This window comes from Clarias gariepinus, chromosome 26, assembly GCF_024256425.1.
Source record: "Clarias gariepinus isolate MV-2021 ecotype Netherlands chromosome 26, CGAR_prim_01v2, whole genome shotgun sequence".
Classification (NCBI taxonomy): Eukaryota; Metazoa; Chordata; class Actinopteri; order Siluriformes; family Clariidae; genus Clarias; species Clarias gariepinus.
The window spans coordinates 4,524,369-4,541,680 of record NC_071125.1 but is presented as its reverse complement, the minus strand read 5'-3'; the positions used below and the strand labels follow the sequence as shown (position 1 = coordinate 4,541,680).

The 17,312-nt window shown below is 39.5% G+C and overlaps 1 protein-coding gene across 1 annotated transcript in view; it reads right to left on the bottom strand.

The window, feature by feature from the left end:
* Positions 1–17,312, bottom strand: part of LOC128514119 (B-cell receptor CD22-like) — a 131,913-nt gene that overhangs the window by 77,298 nt on the left and 37,303 nt on the right. The window contains exon 10 of the mRNA XM_053487817.1: positions 13,609–13,869. Coding sequence (XP_053343792.1) covers positions 13,609–13,869 — 261 coding nt within the window. The remainder of the gene's footprint in view (positions 1–13,608; positions 13,870–17,312) is intronic.

Here is a 17,312-nt window from a genome sequence, read left to right as displayed (position 1 = left end):
TATGTGTATGTGCTTCACTTACACACAACTGGCATGGTGTCAAATTACGCTCGTGCACACACATAACACACACTCAGAAGTGCAAGAGGGAGAAAAACACACACACACACAGCGCCTGTGCGCATAAATGGAAACACTTATTGGTCGGGATTTATTTTTTACTTTTTTTAAGGTAACGAAGTTTAATTTGTTTTATTTTTACTTTTTATTTTGTGTTTATTATTTTTATGTATTTTTTGGGGTTGTGGAACAAATAATTTTAATTTCCATTATTTCTTATGGGAAAATGTGTTTTGACTTACGAGTGTTTTGGAATACGAGCCTGCTTCCGGAACGAATTATGCTTGTAATCCGAGGTTCCACTGTGTGTGTGTGTGTATATATATACACACACACGGAGAAGATGTCAGCGTTAGAGGAGCGCATCCAGACTTTAGAGAGGGTTAGAGAGTGTGAGAGCAGCATTATTCCCGTAGCGGACAGTCTGGGTGCCACAGGCGGAGATAACCAGACCCCGACTCCGGCATTAGAGCCCTCACAGCGGGGCGAGTGGGTGACGACTCGGCGGCATAATTGTTCAGCCAAAGCTAAGACTAAGGCTAGCCCACCGGAACACACCTCTTCTGCGCTTCACATGTCCAACAGGTTTGCTCTCCTGAGTGATGCACCCGCTGAGAAACCTGAAAGAGCTCTGGTTATAGGAGACTCTATACTGAGGCACGTGAAATTAGCTAGACCTCATTTTTTGTAATATAGCTCATAGTCTCAAAAGAGGCCTAGTGAATCGGTGACCATCCAGAGCCCAGGCCAAGAAGCAGACAGACAGGCTAAACCAACCGTCTGCTAGCTGCATAGAGTTCACTATATTGAGACTGTGTCTGTTCCCCGAGTTGATCACAAATTTAGAAAGACCCAGAAAGTCTGTTTTAGTAATTTAATTAACATAGATACCACAAACTCTGATCACACTGAATGTGCAGCTGGCCCCTCTGATCTGAAGCTAGGATTGTTAAATATTAGATCTCTCGCATATAAAGCAGTTATAGTTAATGAAATTATCACGGATAAAGAATTTTATATTCTCTGTTTAACTGAAACCTGGATTAAACAGGACGAGTATGTAGCTTTAAATGAAGCTAGTCCTCCCGGATACAGCTACATACACCAGCCTTGGTTAACTGGTAGAGGAGGAGGCGTCGCAATTATTTACAATGATAATCTGACTATCGTACAAAAACAGACACAAATTAAACTCATTTGAAGTTCTCTATAGTAACATAAGTGTTTTTACAAATATGAAGCCAGCTCAGTCGATCTCAATAATTATCATTTACAGACCTCCCGTATTCTGAATTTCTTTGTGAATTTGCAGATTTCCTCTCAAACCTAGTCATTTCTGTAGACAAAGCGTTAATTGCTGGAAATTTTAATATTCATTTGGAGAATCCAGAAGACCCTCTGCGTATAGCAGACTCAGTAGGAGTAAATCAGTGTGTAATAGGACCCACTCATAAAGCAGGTCACACTTTAGATTTAATAATATCTTTCGGATTAAGCATAAGAAATTTGTTCACAACTCTACTGTCTGAAGTTATATCAGATCACTATCTTGTCTCAGTTAAAGTGTGTTATAGTGATACTGTTTGTACAGCACCGCGCTACCATACTAAACATACATTCACATCAAATAGCACACAGAGTTTTATTAGTAATCTCCCAGAGTTAACAACTTTGATTGAATTACCAAAGAATTCAATCTGACCCCACAGAACTCGATCGGGCGACTAAATATTTAGAGTCGACCTTTCGTTATACCTTTATTCTAAAATTATTAGAGATAAGAAACTCGCTCCCTGGTATAACAACCACACACGTACTTTAAAACAGACAGCTCGGAAATTAGAATGTAAATGGCGTCAAACTAAATTGTTAGTATTTTAAACAGCATGGAAGGAGAGCATCCTGAGCTATAGAAAAGCTCTTAGTGTAGCTAGATCAACATATCTCTCCACTCTTATAGAAAATAACAAAAATCATCCTAGATTTTTATTTAATACCGTAGCCAAATTAACTAGAAATAAGAACACTTCAGAAATCTCCTCGACACTATCGTACAATAGTAAGGACTTTATGAACTTTTTAATAATAAAATTGTAAATATTAGGCATAAAATTGAGGCTTTGAAACCGGACAATGCAATTAATGCAGATATTAAACTATGTCAGATCGGAACCTAGAATACTTTACTACAATACTTGCAGCAGCGAGAGTTCTCACTAGAACCAGAAGATATAAGCACATCACACCTACCTTATCTTCACTTCATTGGCTCCCCGTGAAATTTCGCATTGATTTTAAAATACTACTCTTGACATATAAAGCATTAAATGGTCTCGCGCCGCAGTATCTGAGCAAACTGCTAGTGTCTTACGATCTGCCATGCCTACTTCGATCAAAGGATGCAGGCTGCTTGTCAGTACCGCGTATTATAAAAACCACAGCTGGGGGCAGAGCTTTTTCTTACAAAGCCCCAAAATTATGGAATAGTCTTCGAAATAATGTTCAGGATTCAGACACAGTCTCAGTGTTTAAGTCCAGGCTAAAAACCTATTTATTTAATCAAGCATTTTTATAAATAGACTTCTCTTGGGTAAAGGGGCAGATCTGGGGGACTCATGGTCGTAGAGTATTATGGTGAACTGGTATGTTTAGATGCTGTCCTCCCCACTTTCATTGATCACTCAGGCTTGTTGACGGTGAGGTAATTGTTTGCTTTACATTTCAGGGAGCCCTCATACCTGTGTTTTCTCCTGGCTTTCCCCTTTTAGTTATGCTGTTATAGTTAGTCCTGCCGAAGTCTCTACTTGCACGCTACACTAAATATACATTTACATTATACATTATGTGACTGCGACCATACCTAACTGTTATGTCTCCTCTTCTGTTCTCCCCTTTTCTGTTCTCTCTCCCCCTCTCTCTCTTCCCTCTCTCCCTCTCTCTTTCTTCCATCTCTCTGTCGAGCTACACATGTTGTTCCTGAGCTGCTAGTGATCCAGACTCCCTCTGCCCTCCAGACCTGTCTGACCCATCCTGGTGCCCCACTTCTGGCTGGAGATCTCGTCGCATGGATGCCCCGTGTGTCTCTTTGTGATGCGTCTGGTGTCTGGGGACGGTTTCACTCTACCATAAAGACGGTTCTGGCCACGATTGGTGTTGACAGCTGTTGACAGGACTTGACTTGGCTGCGGTTACTCGATAGTTCAAGATTGCAATTGTTTCCAATAACTACCTGGACTCCATATTTACATCAATTAACATCAACTGTTATAGCTGAACTGCCTGCCATCTAACACACTGTATAAATGCAGATCATTTTCTGCTTTCTGTTTCACCCAAATGAGGATGGGTTCCCTGTTGAGTCTGGTTCCTCTCAAGGTTTCTTCCTATTACAATCTCAGGGAGTTTTTCCTTGCCACTGTTGTCCGCGGCTTGCTTACCAGGGACAATCTGCTCATCTTGATTCATGCACACTTACATTCCATACAGACTTAAATAATTCTTTTGATTGTGTAAAGCTGCTTTGCGACAATGACAATTGTTAAAAGCGCTATACAAATTAAATTGAATCAAAATTTAATTGAAGGGAAAAGTAAAGTTTGGAAAGAAGCTACAGTATGAGAGAATGGCAACAGCAGTGGGATAGGGAAATTAAAGGGAGACATTTATATGGCATTCAAAATAGGAGTAAGTACAGGAGTAATATCTTTTTAAAAGGAGTAATATCTTTTTAAACATTGACATTGACTGGACAACCATGGACACATTCATGCACTACATATTTATATATCTGACCATTGCACATTTCTTAAGTCACTTTCTTAAGTCACTTTTAATGCATATTTGCACAGCCATTGGCACTTAAAATTTTTTATTTATACTTTTATATATATATATATATATATATATATATATATATATATATATATATATAGGAGGAAAATGATTGAAGAAGTGGCACGATTGGGCATGGCAAGAAAAACATTTGTAATTTCTTAGTTACTACTGGTTTGATGGGTAGTATAAAAGATGTGGAGAAAATAATCTGGAAATAGAGTGGAGAAACACCAAAGGAGAATCAGGTGGCAGAAGGTGGCAGTAGTGCAACACTTAGGGATGCAAGCCGCCGTTAAACTCCAAACGGAGTTTGGAGATGTGTATTTTAAGAAGAAGAAGAAGAAACTGGGTCGAGCATTAATGGTTTTGTCATGTGGGTGTTTTGTTTTGTTTTGCATTTAGTTTGCATTTGTTTTAAAGGTCCTACACATCCCATTTTTCATTAAATGTTAATATGATCTTTAGGGTCCTAATGAAAAGTTTGTATTATACGTTAATTAAAAATTCAAAAGGATTGTGTAAAAAAAACACTACTTTTACCTGGTAAAAACTAGCTCTGTTCTCAGCAACCTGTTTCACTACATGCTAATTTAAATGCTCATGACCTCTGCTGAGCCCGCCCCCCCCAGTTCTGTGGGGCGTGTCTTCACAACACACGTGGGGTATAGCCACGGAAGTGTAGTCCAGTGCGGGCAATTCTTTGGACTGCATTACCCACAAAGCATTGCCCACAACACAGTGCTTTGTGGGTAATGCAGTCCAAACTGGAAAACGCTGAAATATAGAGCCTGAGCCTGTTTTCTTCAGTCGTTTTTGGTTTGATTTAAGTACGGAACGTACGCGGAAGTTTGTAATATCGCCTGACAACGCAGAAATTAAAAGAATGGACATGCATCAACTCGATTTGTCTTTCTCATCACTGCATGGGCATGAATTAACGGGCTGTTGCGCTGCCGCGAGCAACAACAACAAAAAGCGGAGAAACTTACGCGATGTGTTTACTGATGTGTTTACATCTCCGACAGACACCGTTATAAACCATCTAACGTAACAAAGGTAAGCATAATATAGTTTTCCGACTACGTACACAGTTTGCAACGAGACAATCACCTTAATGCATTGTTTATTATAAACGGGCGATTAGGGATTATATAGAGACGGCTGTACATAGAGAAGAAGCCATAACCATGTTCTATGAGAGTGTAAGTTAACTTACACTCCGCATTCATCGTGATTATTAGAAAAGGCGATCTGCAAAGAGTCATAGTAAAATAAATCACACTCACCGAGCCTGGTGAAGATGAAGCAGGAACACGAAGCGTTAGTACAGATCCGATTTTTAGGAGCAGCTTCATAGTCAAACCTGCCTTATGTTGACCAGCGTTTATAAAGCAGTCTGGTTAAAAATGATTATCGCAAACATGAACGCATTTAGGTAAATCGGCGGGGACGTTAGCTTCAAAAACTAAATTCAGCCACTGCGTTCTCAGTGGCTCAGATACCTAACCCTAGGTAGGTACCCTAGGTCACTAACCCTAGGTAGTGAATGACGACTGCTGTATTCGCTATTACACCCAACAACTGTACACCACACTCGCTTAGGCGCCATTTTGCTCCAGCGGCGAAAAACAATGGCCGACAGCTTCTTCTCACTCGGGGCGGGTCTTTGCTAAAACACCAGTGTCAATCAACTTGTGTAGGAGCGGCCTCTTGTGGTGTGGCGTCACATCGACAGGCATTTGCGATTGGCCTGATTTCAGAAGGGGCATGTTATTGTAATAAATGAAAAGAAAACCACTGGGCGGCTCTTTATCATCGTAGAGTGGTTGTGTACGCACTCTCCTAACACACAGTTCAGTCCAAACAGCTTAAAAAAGTGCATGTAGGCCTGTATGACCCCTTTAAGTTGGCTCTAGTTTTGTTATGTTTATGGTTATTTTTGCTTTTTGTGTTGTGGAGCTGTTCAGTTTAAGTATGTGTTGTTTGTCTTAAGGTCTGTGTAAGTACTGTTTTGTGTGTCTCCAGTGTTTGTTTGCCTCTTGTTTAGTTCCTTGTATGTTTAGGTCCTTGTATGTTTAGTTATTTGTAGGCTTAGCCTCTAGTCGGATTGGCCGCTAGTGGCTTTAGCCTCTAGTTTAGATTAGCTCATGTGTGCTTAGCCTCTTGAGTGTTTGTTCCCCTAGTATGTTCAGTTATTAACCTGCTTAGATACTAACCTGTTTAGGTCATAACCCGATTAACTACTAACACACTTAGTCATTGTCTCTCCCGTCTTTGGTCTCTCCCGTCTCTAGTCTGTCTTGCATGGTTTGTCTTGACTGGGGTCTGTTCTTCGTGCGTCGCTTGACACATCCGAAATGAATTGACGCATCTAAGATGAGATCATCGTGCCAATTACGATGTGGCTAAGTTGGTTCTTCGAGCACACCCGTTGTTGGTGATTAGTATGGCTGGATTGAGTTGTCTAGGATTATTGCGCGTTCATGCGTTGGTTTAAAAGGCAATATGCATCGACAGTAGAAACGCTAATCACAACCCCTTTTGATTGGTTGACGAAATGGCAAAAGAACGAGCTAAATTTTTTGCGCTTATATAGGGGGGGCAATCCATGCCAGGGCGGGGGGGCATTTTGGCGCATAACACCGGCACCATCTCCCTATACCCCAGCAGAAGAGCTCGCCCTTGGTTTCAATAGTAACAGACCAATTGTGGAGGGCATCCCTGAGGGTGAAAAAATTACCTCCACTTATATAGATGCAATCGGGGGATAGAATGTTACATATTATTAGACACACACGGCGATTACACACGAATGATGGCCACAGCCACACACACAGCCTAAATCCTGTTTACATGAAATAAACCTGCTTACGAGTAAAAGAGTCTATATTTAGTTCTATGCTTTTGTTTATAGTAAGAGTTGCTTGTTTGGTTTCTTTATGAGGTTTTTGTTTAACAAAAAGACTCTATGTTCATTACCCTTTGCATTTATGCCTGCCCATTCAAGCCCACGGCAACAACACCATACTAATACTACACCACCCAGTTTATGACATTTAGGCACATCAAGAAGGACATTGATGGATAGCTGCTACTTACAATCGATACTGAGAGATAACTGCTGCTAGTAAGTGCACTGGTCATGCACTTACCTGCCTATCTTATGTATATCTTAAAGATTAACAGTGACATCCCAAATGTCTTGTAATGTTTTTTTTGTAATTTTAAGCACAGGGAAGAGGTCTCTCTTTTGTTTGTTGTCATGAGCTGCCTCTTGAATTGAAAACGCTGACCGTACATTAAAGGAAAGTTTTTTAACATTTAAACACAAACTGAAATTTAGATATGATATACAATGTTGTTGTGCGCGTAACTTGGGCTGCAAGCGCTTTACAAGACAAGCAATATTTTTAAGCTAATTTTAACTTGGTAACTTCTCTCTTGCTGTGGGATTGAAGGTAATCTTTTCTTATACTCGATAACATTGTGACCTTGTGTGTGTGCATGTGTAAAGCATTTATTTGTTATTTTGTGGCCAAGTGTAGTCACAGTTTTTTATTAAATGTACTGCCACAGTTCATTTAATGCTTTACAACATTGACAATACCAGTTTGTTCTCTGGTTCCCACTTAAAGTGAATCATTTGTCACTAGACTCATTTGTTTGATTTTCTGGAATAATAAAGTATATGTCTTCATAATGTAGATTTTCCCCTTTAAGAAAATATAAAGGTCTATTTCAAATGAAACACTATTGTTAAGATGGATTGCCACTTTAACGCAAATTACTACAATATATTGCTTAAGGATAAAAAAAATTAACATCAAAACACATCAAGGCTACTCACAAAGGACATTGAGCAATTGCTGCTTTGATTCGCCCTGTCCAATAGAGTTAGTGGCGATGCAGGAAACAGCTGTGTCTCTTGTCACATGTTGAAGGACAACAGTACTTCCACTGGGGGTGAAGGTGACACTGTTTGGGGAAACGAGCCACTTGTAGTTTATGGGTGCAGGCCTGCTTGTGCTGTTACATGTAAGTGAGATCTGGCCACCTTCGACCACAGAGCTGTATCCAATGTAATCTACTTTTACATCTGTTGGGGTGTCTGATAAAATGTAATAAAATGTGTTAAAAGTCTAATAAAATGTGTTAAATATTAAATATGTTCATAAATACAACGACATTTTGACATTTTCATTTATTATTTAGGACGACTGTAACATTTTATCATATGTAGCTACATATCAAAACCACATGGGCTTACTTTAATTTATAAAAACCTTACAAAAACTTAGGGAAGTGTGTTTGAAAGAATGCACATCTTTCCAGCTTATGTACATTTTAAGTCAAAGTGACATCCTGTATTTGGCTACCTTGTGTGTTTGACTGTCAAATCAAATTTTTAATTTTTATTTTTGTAATGGCAAGCGAAGTCAAGAATTATTGACACAATACAATAAACACAAACTGCATTATAAAAATTGGTAAGAAAAGGTAAGATATGATATTTGACAAGAATGTGTTGAAGTAAAAAAAAAAAGAAAAAGAAAGAAATGCAAACATGCCTATTTAGCAATTGCAGTGGTGTGACAGATTGTGTGTGTGGGTGCGCGCGCGAACGGAGGTGTGTGCGCACATGGAGGTGTGTTTGTGTGTGTGTGTTCGTGTGTTTTAGGCGGGTTGACAAAAAACATTCAGCGAGCAGTGGTCCAGCAGGCAGAAAGAAAGCTACAAGACCTTTAATGTCCACAGTTTACAACTATGCTGAACAGGAAAGCATCTCAGAACACACACGTCTAATCCTGAGGGAGATGAAAAACAACAACAACATACAGTACAGTAAGACTGCTTTGGATTGGCCAGCAAGAACAGAAATATATTGTACGCTTATTCAACTTCAACATTAAATATATTGTGCCCTCTGAGATGCTTTTCTGCTCCTCATTAATTGTTTTATTTGAATACCACTTTTAACAATTGTCATTGTCGCAAAGCAGCAAATCATTATCACTGTTGTAAAATATAGTTATGTGAGGTACTGTACCCATTTTATTATCTTAAGGGGCTCATGTTTGGCTTCTGATCACAGGAGCCAGTTGAGGGTCACAGGTTCAAATCCGAGTCCTACCAAGCTGCCACTGTTTGGCCCCTGAGCAAGACCCTCAACCCTCACCTGCTCAGATGTACTGTATAATCTATTCTAGATTTCTGCTTTTACACAGATCACTACAATACACTGTTCAAGAATTTTCCAAAAGAATCTTATGAAGACAACATCAAGACTACTCACAAAGGACATTGAGTGATAGCTGTATTGATTCGCCCTGTCCGATAGAGTTAGTGGCGATGCAGGAAACAGACGTGTTTCTTCTCACATTTTGAAGGACACAAGTTTTTTCTTTAGAGCTGTAGGTGGTGCTGTTTGGGGAAACGTACCACTTGTAGTGTGTAGGTGCAGGCCTGCTCGTGCTGGTACATGTAAGTGAGATCTGGCCACCCTCGACCACAGAGCTGCTTCTTGTGTAATCTACTTTTACATCTGTTGGGGCATCTGATAGAATGTATTAAATATAAGTACAACTTCATTTATGTATTAATAATTTACATAATTTGTGCATATCAGTACCACAATATACAGTGGTGTAAAAAACTATTTGCCCCCTTCCTGATTTCTTACTCTTTTGCATGTTTGTCACACTTAAATGTTTCTGCTCATCTAAAACCGTTAACTATTAGTCAAAGATAACATAATTGAACACAAAATGCAATTTTTAAATGAAGGTTTACGTTATTAAGGGAGAAAAAAAAAACTCCAAATATACATGGCCCTGTGTGAAAAAGTGACTGCCCCCCTTGTTAAAAAATAACTTAACTGTGGTTTATCACACCTGAGTTCAATTTCTGTAGTCACCCCCAGGCCTGATTACTGCCACACCTGTTTCAATCAAGAAATCACTTAAATAGGAGCTACCTGACACAGAGAAGTAGACCAAAAGCACCTCAAAAGCTAGACATCATGCCAAGATCCAAAGAAATTCAGGAACAAATGAGAACAAAAGTAATTGAGATCTATCAGTCTGGTAAAGGTTATAAAGCCATTTCTAAAGCTTTGGGACTCCAGCGAACCACAGTGAGAGCCATTATCCACAAATGGCAAAAACATGGAACAGTGGTGAACCTTCCCAGGAGTGGCCGGCCGACCAAAATTACCCCAAGAGTGCAGAGACAACACATCCGAGAGGCCACAAAAGACCCCAGGACAACATCTAAAGAACTGCAGGCCTTACTTGCCTCAATTAAGGTCAGTGTTCACGACTCCACCATAAGAAAGAGACTGGGCAAAAACGGCCTGCATGGCAGATTACCAAGGCGCAAACCACTTTTAAGCAAAAAGAACATTAAGGCTTGTCTCAATTTTGCTAAAAAACATCTCAATGATTGCCAAGACTTTTGGAAAAATACCTTGTGGACCGACGAGACAAAAGTTGAACTTTTTGGAAGGTGCGTGTCCCGTTACATCTGGCGTAAAAGTAACACAGCATTTCAGAAAAAGAACATCATACCAACAGTAAAATATGGTGGTGGTAGTGTGATGATCTGGGGTTGTTTTGCTGCTTCAGGACCTGGAAGGCTTGCTGTGATAGATGGAACCATGAATTCTACTGTCTACCAAAAAATCCTGAAGGAGAATGTCCGGCCATCTGTTCGTCAACTCAAGCTGAAACGATCTTGGGTGCTGCAGCAGGACAATGACCCAAAACACACCAGCAAATCCATCTCTGAATGGCTGAAGAAAAACAAAATGAAGACTTTGGAGTGGCCTAGTCAAAGTCCTGACCTGAATCCTATTGAGATGTTGTGGCATGACCTTAAAAAGGCAGTTCATGCTAGAAAACCCTCAAATAAAGCTGAATTACAACAATTCTGCAAAGATGAGGGGGCCAAAATTCCTCCAGAGCGCTGTAAAAGACTGTTGCAAGTTATCGCAAACGCTTGATTGCAGTTATTGCTGCTAAGGGTGACCCACACTGACTTTCACACAGGGCCATGTAGGTTTGGATTTTTTTTCTCCCTAAATAATAAAAACCATCATTTAAAAACTGCATTTTGTGTTTACTTGTTATCTTTGACCAATAGTTAAATGTGTTTAATGATCAGAAACATTTTGTGTGACAAACATGCAAAAGAATAAGAAATCAGGAAGGGGGCAAATAGTTTTTCACACCACTGTATCTGTGTTTTGTGACTAAAGATCAAAGTAACATTTCAAGCAATTACAAAAAAGTTGCATCTGTTTTCACAAAAACGCAAGCAGCACTGTTCATGCACTTACTTGTCTTCTCCCATCTTATGTACTTCCTAAAGGTCCTACACATCCCATTTTTCATTAAATGTTAATATGATCTTTAGGGTCCTAATGAAAAGTTTGTATTATACGTTAATTAAAAATTCAAAAGGATTGTGTAAAAAAAACACTACTTTTACCTGGTAAAAACTAGCTCTGTTCTCAGCAACCTGTTTCACTACATGCTAATTTAAATGCTCATGACCTCTGCTGAGCCCGCCTACACACAGTTCTGTGGGGCGTGTCTTCACAACACATGGGGGGTATAGCCACGGAAGTGTAGTCCAGTGCGGGCAATGCTTTGGACTGCATTACCCACAAAGCATTGCCCACAACGCAGTGCTTTGTGGGTAATGCAGTCCAAACTGGAAAACGCTGGATTATGGAGCCTGAGCCTGTTTTCTTCAGTCGTTTTTGGTTTGATTTAAGTACGGAACCTAGGCGGAAGTTTGTAATATCGCCTGACAATGCAGAAATTAAAAGAATAGACATGCATCGACTCGATTTGTCTTTCTCATCACTGCATGGGCATGAATTAACGGGCTGTTGCGCTGCCGCGAGCAACAACAACAAAAACCGGAGAAGCTTACCGAGAGAGATACGGACGCGATGTGTTTACTGATGTGTTTACATGACTTCTTAATCTTCGACAGACATCGTTATAAACCATCTAACGTAACAAAGGTAAGCATAATATAGTTTTCCGACTACGTACACAGTTTGCAACTAGACAATCACTTTAATGCATTGTTTATTATAAACGGGCGATTAGGGATTATATAGAGACGGATGTACATAGAGAAGATGCCATAACCATGTTCTATGAGAGTATAAGTTAACTTACACTCCGCATTCATCATGATTATTAGTAAAGGCGATCTGCAAAGAGTCATAGTAAAAGGAATTACTCACTGAGCCTGGTGAAGATGAAGCAGGAACACGAAGCGTTAGTACAGATCCGATTTTCAGGAGCAGCTTCCTAGTAAAACCTGCTTTATATTGACCCGCGTTTATAAAGCAGTCTGGTGAAAAATGATTATCGCAAACATGAACGCATTTAGGTAAATCGGCGGGGACGTTAGCTTCAAAAACTAAATTCAGCCACTGCGTCCTCAGCGGCTCAGATACCTAACCCTAGGTAGGTACCCTAGGTCACTAACCCTAGGTAGTGAATGACGACTGCTGTGTTCGCTATTACACCCAACAACTGTACACAACACTCGCTTAGGCGCCATTTGGTCCAGCGGCGAAAAACAATGGCCGACAGCTTCTTTTCACTCGGGGCGGGTCTTTACTAAAACACCAATCAACTTGTGTAGGAGCGGCCTCTGTCGGTGTGGCGTCACACGGCAAGGCATTTGTAATTGGCCTGATTTCAGAAGGGGCATGTTATTGTAATAAATGAAAAGAAAACCACTGGGCGGCTCTTTATCATCGTAGAGTGGTTGTGTACGCACTCTCCTAACACACAGTTCAGTCCAAACGGCTTAAAAAAGTGCATGTAGGCCTGTATGACCCCTTTAAGGATTAAAAGTGTCATCCAGTATATTTGACAACCCTGTCTGTCTGATTGTCAAAAAAGTTTTTTAGTAATTAAACAATTCTCTTCTTTTTCTTTTTGCAGTAAAGGAGAGGTTTTTAGCAATAAAAAATAAATGATATAGGAAAACTGGTCAGTATTAGCAGGGCTCGATTTAAGAGGGGTTTCTGAGGGGATGTCATTCCCCTTGTTAATTTTTTTTTTACAAAAACCACCCCTCTGTAAAACCTCCATATCCTCTGATAACCACCTATAATCCCCCACTTACCATCCCCTCTTGATTAATAATGCTGTGTATTATGTAATATTTGTCATTAAAATTAAATAATTAAAACTCCCTACAGTATGCATAATCATCTTCAAACTAATAAGGGAGATTAGCCAGTCAGAATTCAATATTGTAATGCACTGCTTTTATGCTCAGGCTAGTTTGCCTCATTTTTCGCAATGGCCAAGAGAACAGTGCAATTACAGCTTTTGACTTTTTTAAAAAAGAAGAGAAAATAAGGTATGATACAAGCGCACAAATCCTCTTAGCGGAGACGCAATGAAAACAAAGGATTTAGTTTAACATGGGAGTTTTGTAATGGTTTAATAATTATAATGGACGTCTTTTTCACTCAATGTGTAAAATTTGATAGGCTTTAAATTATTAGAAAAGGATTTTAATAATTTAAAGAAGAGGTTTTATGGATGACAAAGTGACAAAACAATCCTTTTTTAATTAATTACATTTTTTCATACTTTCTGCAACCTACCCTGCTCAGGGGTTTTAAACAAAATTTAGTGACATCAAGAAAGACATTGATGGATAGCTGCTACTTACAATTGACACTAAGAGATAGCCGCTGTGATTGGCCCGTTCCAACAGAGTTAGTGGCGCTGCAGGAAACAGACGTGTCTCTCCTGACATTTTGAAGGACAAGAGGATTTTCTCTGTAGCGTGTGGTGTTGGTGTTTTGGGTGACGACCCACTCATAGGCTATGACTGTAGGGTTGCTGTTGCTGATACATTGAAGTGAGATCTTGTTACCCTCGACTACAGTGCTGCTTCTTGTGTATTCTATTCTTACATTCTTGGGTGCGTCTGATAAAATGTGTGAAACATCAAGTGTAATTATGAATGCCGCATAATTTTAATATTCAACAAAACACTTTCTTCCTATCTTAATTCAATTAAATAAAAGATCTTTTTTTTTTTATTGTATTAAGTCATAAACATATATTTTCATAGACTTAACATAGATTTGTATCATATTTTATGATTTAAAATTTTTTTTAAAAAGTTGAAAAAAAAAACTGGAAAATTAAATAGTTTCATTTAACATTGGTATTTTGTGTCAGGCAAGAGCAGGAACCTGTTGTATGTTTATTAACTTTAACATTGAACATGTTGTGCCCTCTGAGATGCTTTTCTGCTCATCACAGTTGTAAAGTGTGGTTAGGGTAAAATGTTTGCTAACTCATCAGAAGATCACAGATTCAAATCCCAGTCCTACCAAGCTAATATTTTTGGGCCCTTGAGCAAGACCCTCAACCCTTACTTGCTCAGATGTTTAATCTAGATGTTTATCTTAGATTTCCACTTTAACACAGATCACTACAATAACATGCTCAGGAATTTTTCAAAAGAAACTTAACAGTAAAACACATCAAGACTACTCACAATGGACATTGAGTAACAGTTGCTTTGATTCACCCTGTCCGATAGAGTTATTGACGATGCAGGAAACAGCTGTGTTTCTCCTCACACCTAGAAGGACAACAGTACTTCCACTGGGACTGAAGGTGGTGCTGTTTGGGGAAATGAACCACTTGTAGTGCGTGGGTGCAGGCCTGCTTGTGCTGGTACATGTAAGTGAGATCTGGCCACCCTCGACCACAGAGCTGCTTCTTGTGTAATCTACGTTTACATCTGTTGGGGCATCTGATGGAATGTGTTAAATATAAAATATGTTTATAAGTACAGCTTAATTTTGACATCTTATAAAACAGTGGAATTGTTTTGGGCAAATGACCCCAAGCCATGACGTCTTATAAACCTTTTGGGCATATCAGTACCACAATATATCTGTATTTTGTGACTAAAAAGCAAAAAGCATTTTTCCGCTACCGCAGATCAGTTTATCAACTTTATATCAACAATATATTTAATATATACATTTTAGGAATATATTAACATGTGCAGACATTTATTTGAGGGTGCGCTGCCCCTCTTGCACCTGCGTAGAGCTGGCCTCGATTACACACACACACACACACACATATATATTACATACATATATACACACATATGTATATCTTTATACATTTGGAATTTGCATCTACATTTTCTTTTGCATGTATAGAATTAGTTTCAGTTGAAACTCATGATCAATGGTGTTTGGGTACTTATGTAGTGATAATTACTTTCAGCCAAATCATTAAAACCAACAATAGACATGGCACTCTCTTGAGAGGGGATATGCAGGTGTTATTCATTTATTTATTCTCTACAAGGGCGCTAACTACACAGACCAAACTGTTACCTTTTTGTACTCTTATAAAAATTCTACATATAAACAAACAAATTACAGCTATTTTTCTTAGAAAAGTGAAGTTGTTCAGCTGTTTAGTGTCACTATGTCATAAACAGTGAAACAACATGGACTCATCGCTGTGCTTGTTGTAACTGAAAAAACGCTGCAACTGCTTTAAAGTCTTTCCTCTCCGTGACCGCTGAAATCCGACACGACACCACGTTAGGCTACGTCTTGACTCATTTGCATACCCACGGTGATTGGATGTTTACCGAGGGCTCAGGGGAGGTGTGTGTGTGTGTGTGTGTCTGCGTGTACTGTTATAAAAATTCTAAATATAAACAAACAAAATAAAAAAATTTTCTCAGAGGTAAACGGAAAAGTGAAGTTGTTCAGCTGTTTAGTGTCACTATGCAGATGTTACACTCAGTGTAGGTACCGAAATCTTTGGTTTATCATCACTTTCACATTTCCCTCGCTTTTATTACATGAATCTTATGTAAGCATAAACAGTGAAACATTACGCAGGTTTATAATACACTGCGGCCACAAGTGAACCACATTCCCGTTGAACAAAACGAGGTGGTGTTTGCTTCGGTTATGACATAGCATAGTTTATTATCTGCTGTGGTAGATCTGATTTATTCAAACACAATATTGTTTAAGCGATAATTTCACGGAAGCGAGTTCAGAACTAAATCGCTGCTCCTGCTCCATCTGAGACGTTCAGTAGTTTCAAATAGAATGAACAAACTAATAAATTTTCTCAAAACTATATAAAATTAAGTAGCGCTTTTTTTTTGTTATAGTACGAAGCCCCTAGATGGATAAACGAGAAGAAAAAACGGCAGAAAAAAGTCATGCCAAAAACTTTGGGTTATAATGCAAAACATGACTTGTTTTTTTTTCTTCTGCCGTTTTTTACTATTCCTTTGTCCCCTTAGAGACTCTATAATAGGTTTTCTCAGTTGAATATGAAAAAAAAGATACCGCTCATTATCCACGCGGGAATAAATGGCACATTGTCGAAGTGCAAGTTTATCTTGGAGCTAAACTATTTGCTCTTGGTGAAGGCGCCATCTAGCGATCATTGTGTCTCAGCAACAACTTTCTATTCAAAACAATAGGCGGTCAAATGACCGCTGAACCGCGTTATAAGTAGGTGACACTGGCGCAGCGTTCTAGTGTTAACATTTCTAGCAATGACAAAAAAGGTACATCTGTTTTTACAGCAACACAAGCACATTGTTCATGCATATACTTGCCTTCTCCCTTCTTATGTACATCTTAAAGATTAAAAGTGTCATCCAGTATATTTGACAACCCTGTCTGTCTACCCGAGCTCCCGCAGCTCTTCAAGGTGCTTGCATAAATGGAGCCGGTGACCCTGCCGCTGAAGAGGAAAAGGGTTACATCATGGCCATTTCCTCCCAGCCGGGAAAAGTCGGCAGACGTCAGAGAGGAATCCCGTCTGAGGCCGCGCCCACCGAGAGAGCTGGGAGGGGTCGGTCTGGCCATCCGCCGAGAGAAGAGTCATTGCGAGTGGTCCACCGCTGACCAGCCTGTGCCCGCATGCCAGCGGGGCACTGCCCACCAGATCTGCACGTGCACATTCTTCCCTTTCTTTCCTTACTTATTTTCCTAAATAAAATACCCTTTTTCCCGTAAGACCTCGCCTCTTGTCCATGCTTTATGGTGCCGCCTGTGCAAAAAGGGTCGAACGTGTTACACGTTTATTTTTTTTATTATTTTTTTTGCAGTAAAGAAGCGGATTTTAGTGTTCAAACACAAAATGTACAAGGAAAACTGGTCAGAATTAGCAGGGCTCGATTTGAGAGGGGAGTTGGGGGATGGAATCCCCCCCCACATTGAAAAAAATATTACAAAATCCACCTCCCTGTAAAACCACCATATCCCCCGATAACCACCTATAAGCCCTTCTTACCATCTTCTTTAGAGTAATAATGCTGTGTATTATGTATTGTCATAAAAATGAAATAATTAAAACTCC